General features: G+C 31.9%; 1 protein-coding gene across 1 annotated transcript; it reads left to right on the top strand.

The window, feature by feature from the left end:
* Nucleotides 1-7,079: 7,079 nt before the first annotated feature.
* Nucleotides 7,080-9,161, top strand: LOC105119890 (mitochondrial-processing peptidase subunit alpha-like). Its single transcript, XM_011018081.1, has 7 exons — nt 7,080-7,215; nt 7,478-7,717; nt 7,823-8,119; nt 8,217-8,384; nt 8,498-8,665; nt 8,758-8,844; nt 9,007-9,161. The coding sequence occupies exons 1-7, from the start codon at nt 7,177-7,179 to the stop codon at nt 9,094-9,096; spliced, it is 1,089 nt and encodes a 362-aa protein (XP_011016383.1). The 5' UTR covers nt 7,080-7,176; the 3' UTR covers nt 9,097-9,161.
* The last annotated feature ends 22 nt before the right edge of the window (nt 9,162-9,183 follow it).

The raw sequence follows: 9,183 nt of genomic DNA, 5'->3' as shown, positions 1-9,183 counted from the left end.
ATAATATTAATTCATATTTGATTACATGATTTTTAACATGAAAAAAAAAAAAACCATTAAAACCTTGATATGATACTTAAGCTACATGCTCGATTTAAAAATATAATAAATGTTATTTTTTAAAATATTTTTTATAATAATATTCTTTAATTTTTAAAATTAATTTTTGATATTAGCATAATAAAAAAATAAAAAATATTAAAAAAATATTAATTTAAAACTAAAAATAATTTTTTTCTAAAAAGTTACAATACCAATTGGGGCTTTAATGCCAAAGTTCTTTGATTCCATGAATGTATTTTTTTAATTTTTTTTTTTTAGTTGGGCATTATGAGATAAGCATACCTTCCTCTCTTTTTTGTCTATTATCTATTCTTACTGCATCTTCTTTTACGAGATACATACACACTAGCTATGTAATCTATATTTTACTGTGAGTTATATTTTTTTTAAAAAAATATTAGATATATAAATTGCTTCAATATATATATTTTTTAAATATTTATATAAGTCTAAATTAAAAAAATCTATACAAGCATTTAATAAAATAAATCGATAATTATTTATTTAAATAAAAAATAAATAAGTCATTAATGATAACTAAAAAAATAAAAAAATAAGATATAAATATAAATCAGGATATTCAATCACACGAAATGATGTAGTCACTTGATTGCATTTAATGAATTTGTTTTTTAATGAAATCCTTATCCAATTACCTTTATATTCTAATTAATACATTTACCCTTATAATTATTCAAATTAAATTCAAATAATCATAACATTTCACCTATAAATTTCATAGTTTAATATATCACATTCACAATTTCTTCAATTATTCATCAACCTATTTTTTCTTTTTCACGTACATTAACATTAATCCATCACAAAACACTAACATATACATTCACACATTCAATACAATTCCAAATATATTGCTTTTTTATGAAAAAAATATCATTAACATATTATTAGCAATGTACAAAATGCATAGATCAAAGCATTATACCACTTATTTACAAAGAAAAATGAAGATGAAAAGGCCCATTGTAACACTCCATGATTTATACACCTAAAATAGTTTTTTTTAAGCTTTGAACTTAGAAAATTAAAGAAATAATTTTTATTTTTTTTTTACAAAATGAAAAACTACTTTCATCTCTCTTCATTAAACAAGAGTACAAGAAATCAACCAACTTGCAAACATAATATTTATAATAATTTTTACTTTTTAGTTCGTATGGAGCCAATATATATATAATATTCAAAATTAATTATAATTTGATAACTGAACTTAGTTTTCACATCATCTCCATATTAACATAAAAAGAAACACCATAAAGACTCATTCCTTTACAAAAAAAAAAAAAACGACATCATATATTTTTCATTGATTTGACTTTTACACTTAATAATTCAAAATTCTCGTTCTTTATACCCTTGATCATTTCGCACTGACTTGTATTATGACATTGATTTTAGTGGCATTATCACCATTTTTTTTACTTGTCATATTATATCAACACCATGACCCCATCATTAACATATTTTCACCCTCATCGAGTAAAAACATACTCAAGGTATATTACATATTTTAGTGAAGTGATCCATTTCATCACATGATTGAAATATTATTGTATTATTTCTCCTTTGTATACTTGTATTTGGAGTGGATTCTTCTCACATAAATTTATAATTTTAGTTATAGTTTTCGTTGCACTTTGATATTGAATAACATGGTTGACAGTCACTTTCCAACACACGGTTACTATAATTTTTAACAGGACATCATTCTGCTACAACTACAACTACAACCACAATTTATTTTCAATGTCAAGTCAATCTATATCATATTATAAAAATACATACACACACAACCTAGAAACAAATTCCAAATTTTATTATATATACTTTGATACACATGATCAAATACATAATACATATGTTTTAACAATTTTGAACAACCATTATTTTTGTTATTCACAACTTTTGTCATCTTTTTTTTTTGTCATATATTTTTATAATAATTTTTTTTCCTTTAGAAGGTTGCCCCCAAGTAGCCCTAAGTTATGCCATATAAGTCATTTTCACAAATTTTTATATTCACTTTATTATGCAATCTTAATGATCATAAAGTTTTCTATACAAAAAAAATCCATAAAATACAACCCTATTTTATACTTTATTTGACTTTTCAACATAGTCTTGTGCTTAATCCTTTTTGTTTTTTAATCTCTAAAGTTATCCTTGATGTGACAACATTATCTTCCTCCTCATAATGATCACTTTTATTATCACTAAATAAATTTGTTAAATTATTTACCCTTTCATGCATTCTCCTCAGGAGATACAATCTTTATCTTCATTTCTTCACAAATGTTAGGCATTAATCAATTCAATGATCTATATCATGAACCCAGTCATAATATTCTTATTAATCTAGTACTTGATACCATAATTCATCATTTTATTTAATAATTAGGTTTTACCCAATATTTCATTAATAGTCTAACAAGTCGGTCTTCAAATGAATTGATACCACTAGCCCATTACTAGGCACTGGTTTCATTTTCGGGTTACTAGCTCTACAACATAGCTCATTACTGGACACTAACTCCATCACCATATTATTAGTGTTAACTACCAACACTTCAATCACTAAATATCATTATGTATTTATCACACACTTAATTTAACTATTTCATCATGTTTCCCATGCCTAATCTTATTTCATATCCCAAACATTAACCATGCACATACAATTTACATACATTGTCTTGTTGTATCCAATCCAACTCATGATTACATTAACACATAGTTTCATTGTATTCAATCTAACTTACAATCTCATTGGCATATAACCCTATCAAATATAATATCAACTCACAATCACATTTTAACATAGTAATTCTAAATTTTATAATTAAAAATTATATTAAATTTAGAAAAAAAAAACGAGATATCAAGCACCCACTTGTTGTATGTGTATGTGCTCCCACTCCATGTTGTTGTCTAGTCCTCGTAGCCCCCATTAAAAATTAGCAAGCTACTGTTCAATATGAATAAAATCCAAGAAGTTTTTTTATAATTTCCATCATCCTAATTAATAAAATATTTAGGCTTACCACATATTCAAAAATAGACATAATAAACAATGGAAAAGAGAGGAATTGGTTGATGATCGAAACTGCCTTATAGGGTGTTCTTTTCCTATGATATTACTGATAACAATTTTTATCAAATGGAAAATGGTCTTGCAGATTCCTCTAGAGAGATGATAGGCTGGTGAGAAGCATAATATATCCAAAAAGAAGCACTATCCAACAATTAATGCTGGAGATATAACTGTTAAAGCCTACTGTCTCCTATGGATTGACTTCTTTAAATTCTACACTTCTTTTTTTAGTTAAATTTTCTTTCTTGTTTATCCTTTTACCCTTTTTTTTGTATGGAATGGTTGGCCTATTTGTTGTTTTAAAGGTAATTTTATCATTAATTATAATTGTATCCCTTATTTGTGCCTTTATATATTTTATTTTATTTTTCAAATAAACTTTCTAGTTTTTCTGCTTAAATCATTAGTTTTTATTGAATCGAAAATTGAGCTGGGATCTTAAACCAAGGTAGGATAGTATATTAATAAATCCCATGCAAAATTATACCCTTATCTAATGGTTGGATTGTGAGCTTTACTCTTTAGCATAAAATTAGTTCGTTGGTGACTTTTCATTAACAATTTATTTTTTTTTATTCAATTCTCATATAAATTATATCAATTATTCTTATAAAACCTTAGGGTTATTTTATTGTTTTGAAATATATTTATTTTAATTTTTTTTTATTTGTTTATTAAGCTTATTATTATTTAAATGTAATGTCCTGTTTTTTTGTTGCACTGTTATTTTTTATTACCTCATTTAATTTTTAAAAATATTTTATTATTTTATTATTATTTTATTCATTGAAACGCATTATTGATTTCATTGTCGTTATAAATTCTAAACAAAATTCATTTTATAGAGACCATCCCCTCTATTATACATCATAATAATAATAATAATAATAATTATTTATCCATTTTTTTTAATCTTTATTTTCATCACTCTTGCTACTTTCAGTTTTATATTTACAGGGAGTTTGATACCCAAAACCAAACTTTCTCCTCCTTTTCTTTCTTCCTTAAAAGCAGCAGCAACAACCCTAATTTCCTCCCAAGAGTTTTCTTCATTCCTAAACCGAATTCCTTTAAAACCCCTTTTTAATCTCTTCTTCTCTTATGTCTAGTGTTTAAGTTGGTGTAATTTGAGGTGGAAAAACAAAAAACAAATCACACAAACCCTCTCTTTTTCTTCACCTTCCAGTCGGCCATGAATTGCTTCCTAAGAAAGCCATTCATGTATTTATACCCCTCGTTAATTCTATGTCTATAGTAGTCCCTTAAGTTCCCTTTTTAACCCTGCTTTTTTATTTCCTATTTGATTCAAATCTTTTTATCATCAATTGATATCAATCAATTTCACCCCTTTTAATTAATTTCATTTATTCATTTATATCTTTTTAAATTTCTAGTTTGATTAGTAATTTTAATAATTCACTTATCCAATAAAATTTTGACCAGGATTTACAACGGTAGCGTGCTGGCGAAATTGTTCTCGGGCATTGGGTGATTGAGAGCTGAGTACGTCGGGTTGTTTCGGGTTTTCGTTTCCTTCTTTCTTGGAGACATTGCTAGGAAAAAAAACATGGGAGAGCACACATTTTGCTGCTGTGAATCAAGCCCGCCTGTTGGTATGCAGGCTTGGTCTTGCCTCTTCGTCTTCTTGGCTGTGTATGGATGTCTTTTAGCTGCAATGGGCTTCTTTGCTTCTAGATTTCTCTTCACTTCCTTCGGCTTCTCTGCTGCCGGCTTCCTGCTGCAAGCGGCTGATGGTTTGTTTCTGGCTGCACCGGGCTCTGTTTTGTTGCTGGTGTTGGCTTAGAGAAAATGGCGTGTAATCATAATCGTGCATTAAATGAAAAACCCAATTGCTTAGGCCCTTTCCCCTTTAGCAGTATGGGCAGAGCTGCTGCTTTCTCAGTCGGATTGGACGTTTTTCAGGGTGTTTGCTTTTGGTTTGGAAAATTCAGTTCCTTTGCCTCTCATTAGCCTTCCTATGCTGTCGGGAGGGCCATTGGTTAGTTTGTTTTTCTACTGTTCTCCTTTGTTTTGCTGGTCTATTTTGTTAATAATTTTCTTTAAGTGGCATGCTACTGTTGCCATTGGGTTTTCCATGCTTTCATGTCTTTTCTTTTCAGCCTGTAAGAGCACGTTGTTTTGGGGTCATTTTCGGGTTGCCATTTCCTTTCGTTCTTCTCTTTTAGGTCTGCATCATTTTCTTTTTTGGTTTGGGTAATTCTCTGTCATTGTTTCACCTGGTCGTTGTTTGTTGTTGTTCTTCTGCTTATTAATTCCCTGCCTTCTCAAATATGGCTGTTGCAGCTGAAATTCAAGCTGCCATGCGTTTGGTTAAGCTTTTTTCTATAGCCTCTCACCTCTTCAAACTTAGTAACCATGTATTTTTCTCAGAACTGCGGCCATCTTCCACATGCATGTACCATTTGCAGGAGATGAAAATGACCCAGAGCAAAATACCTCACCTGCAGATGACAAACCGACAGAACCAGCTGCGAAGCGACAACAGATCACGTCGCATTACCCTCCATAGGTGACGTCCTACACTATGACCTCTTGCTCACTTTTGATTCTGAACTCTCTCTACCTAACATCCCCTCATTAATAACCACAGATCAAATTCTTTATCTTTGCTTTTCATCGCTGCCACTTCTTGATACCTTTGTCATTGAATCCGCGCTACATTCCACACGGCAGATGATACATTATTTTTTCCATTTTGATTGCTTTCCTTGACAGAGCCACACCCTTGCTACACCTGCTTCTATTTAGTTGTTGCACAAGATCAGCATGAGATTTTGTTGCCTATTTATATTCCATGCATCAGCCTCCTCTGGCTTGCACTTTGTGTTACGCTAAATCTATAGCTTCCCCTTTATGGCCCTCCGATCCTTTTTTCGACTACCTCAAGCCTGTTTCTATAGTTTACTTACCGGTGATAAGGACATTCATTTGTGCTTTTGCATTGCTTATTCCCATTAAACTTCTGCATTATCCGATTGAAAAAAAACTAGTCCATGCATTCTTTGTTCTATATTATCAAAAACCTCCAGCATGCACGTTGATCGATCACTTAGAGTTTTCTCTTTGCACAGGGCAACTAACTTACAATTGATCGATCATCAATCATCACTTTTGGATGTTAAAAGGCTTTCAATCTCTCGTTGGCTTCCATTGCCTCTGTATGTATTAGCCAGCTGCTTATAAGCATTTTCGTGAACAGCCTTCCTCTTGACAAGTTGACGGCCTTCCTCTTGACAAGTTGACGGTTAAGGTTCCTCTCTGCGTTCTCGATCATGGCTCGATCAACATCACTATCTTTTTTTTCATGATCTCTTGTTCATTATATAGTTCTCTGCTTATGCGATTATTAACAAGTTCCAGTATGTTACTATTCATAACCAACTTTGTCGTCAACCTTTTTTAGTATTCTTTTTTGCTTAAACAGAAATTGGTTCCAAACATCATTTTTAAAGGCATTGAATTTTTTTCTCACTTAAAATTATTTTTTATTTTTGAATTATTTTAATATAATAAAGTAAATTTAAAAAAAAAAACAAAAAATATTATTTTAATACAATTTAAATAAAACATATTTTTAAAAATAATTACTACTGCCATGACAAATACTCCCTCAATCTTAATCACATATTTGGAGAATATTTTTTTTTATTGTCAAACTAATTAATTTATCATCTATTATTTTAAATCTGAAAGATGGATATTTCTTTCTATTTTAGTAAAAGAATTTCATAATTTTCTTAATAAAAATAATTTTAAAATATCAATAAATATCCGATAGGGAAATTGGAAACTGTTTGAGCAAATACAAAAACATTTTATTATTTTTCCAGAGTGACGACTAACGATTACAAATACATTGAAGTTTTCTTTTGTTTATTTATTTTTTAAATGAATATATAATAAAAGCAAACAAATATAATCAATCTGGGTTTGATCTCTGATAGCCGCTATCATCATCAAATCAGTAGCAAGGCATCATCATGTACAGAACTGCGGTTTCGCGTCTCAGTGCTCTCAAGGTCAGTTTCGTCTCCTAAATCTCTATTTCCTAAATCTGCCATGATTATTTTTTATGCCCAGATCTGTTCATAGACCTTTTCTGCCTGGTTTCTGAGAAAATTTCATTAAAAGATATGATTTTTTAAAGTCTTTACTGAAAACCCATTTAACATGCAATCGTAATTTGGCGTGGCTGAGCTCTCTGCTTGTTATTTTACCGGGATGCCACCCCTTGGGTTGGTGGGCCTAATGTGACCAAGAGAGATGCTTTCGTGTGATTAGGGCGGCCGTAGATATCCTACAAGATTTGCAAGTTCGAGTGCTGCAGCAGCCTTGCAATCGTCCTCTTCCAGTGGTTTATTCAGCTGGCTTACTGGGGGAAAGTCCAAGTCTTTGTCACCTCTAGACTTTCCACTTCAAGGAGTTGAACTCCCTTCCACTTCACCTGATTATGTTGAACCCGGGGTAACTAAGATTACAACACTTGGTAATGGCTTGCGAATTGCATCTGAAACATCACCGGTATTTATGCTTGTATCCTTTTCATTTCTCTTTTATTGCAGTTCTTTTTTTTTTAAGATGTTGTTTTTAGCTTATTGTTTATCAGTTAATGCACTTGTATACCAGAACCCTGTGGCGTCAATAGGGTTATATGTTGACTGTGGCTCAGTTTATGAGTCACCAGCAACATTTGGGGCCACTCACTTGCTGGAACGAATGGCATTCAAAAGCACAAGAAACCGCAGCCACTTGCGAGTTGTACGAGAAGTGGAAGCAATTGGGGGCGCTGTGCAATCCTCAGCATCCCGGGAGCAGATGGGATACACATATGATGCTCTAAAGACTTATCTTCCGGAGATGGTTGAGCTACTTATCGATTGTGTGAGGAACCCTGTCTTCCTTGATTGGGAGGTCAATGAACAGGTAAATCAACATTGTGGTGCCATTATGTATCTGCCACTCATCTTTATGAAATTGCAGATAGGTGGTGCTTATCCATGCGATATTCTGCCTCATGCAGCTTCAGAAGGTGAGAGCTGAGATCAGTGAAGCTTCAAAGAACCCTCAAGGTGTGCTTTTGGGGGCGATTCACTCTGCTGGTTTTTCTGGTGGTTTGGCTAATCCACTTTTAGCCCCAGAATCTTCAATAGATAGATTGAATGGTTCACTCTTGGAGGAATTTGTAGTTGTACGTACAAGTGAAAATTTTCTTTTCTATCATCATGTTTTTTAATATGAGATTATTGCTTTGTTTCAATGAGTCTTGCATTCCTAAGTTGAAGTTTTCTTCGAGTTTTTCAGGAAAATTATACTGCTCCTCATATGGTGCTTGCAGCTTCTGGTGTTGAACATGAGGAATTGGTAGCCATTGCAGAGCCCCTTTTATCTGACCTGCCTGATAAAAAGAGTCCTGGAGAGCCAGAATCTTTTTATACTGGAGGTGATTTTCGTTGCCAAGCTGATTCCGGGGTATGTATTAAGATGTTTCTGAAGAACAAAAGTTTTTTTTACTATTTTCTAAGCATCTCATAGGGGTTCTCAACACTGAATCTCGATCATAGGACCAGAAAACCCATTTTGCTCTTGCATTTGGACTAAAAGGTGGCTGGCATAATGTGAAGGAGGCTATTACCTTGACAGTTCTTCAGGTTTTTAAAATTCTATTTATGTGATTTTTGTATTAACTCTGTGTAGTTGAAATATGGTAGGTTATTTCTACCCGCATCATGAATTTTCATGTGGTTTCTTTTTAAGCCTTATCAAATATGATTTGATGGAAACAATTAAGTCAATGTTTAATCATACTTTAGGTTCTAATGGGAGGTGGTGGATCATTCTCAGCTGGTGGCCCAGGGAAAGGAATGTATTCAAGGTTATGTAAGTTCGATGCCTGTGCCTGATCTGTAATGGACCTATGAATTGATGCTAAATATATACATGGATACAAGAACGTGTTACCATTTCTGCATTGTGCTATGAACACCAAA

The sequence above is a fragment of the Populus euphratica genome, unplaced genomic scaffold (assembly GCF_000495115.2).
Source record: "Populus euphratica unplaced genomic scaffold, PopEup_1.0 scaffold3918.1, whole genome shotgun sequence".
In the NCBI taxonomy this organism is placed as follows: Eukaryota; Viridiplantae; Streptophyta; class Magnoliopsida; order Malpighiales; family Salicaceae; genus Populus; species Populus euphratica.
The sequence above is the reverse complement of the archived record's forward strand: the minus strand, read 5'-3'. Positions and strand labels throughout refer to the sequence as shown.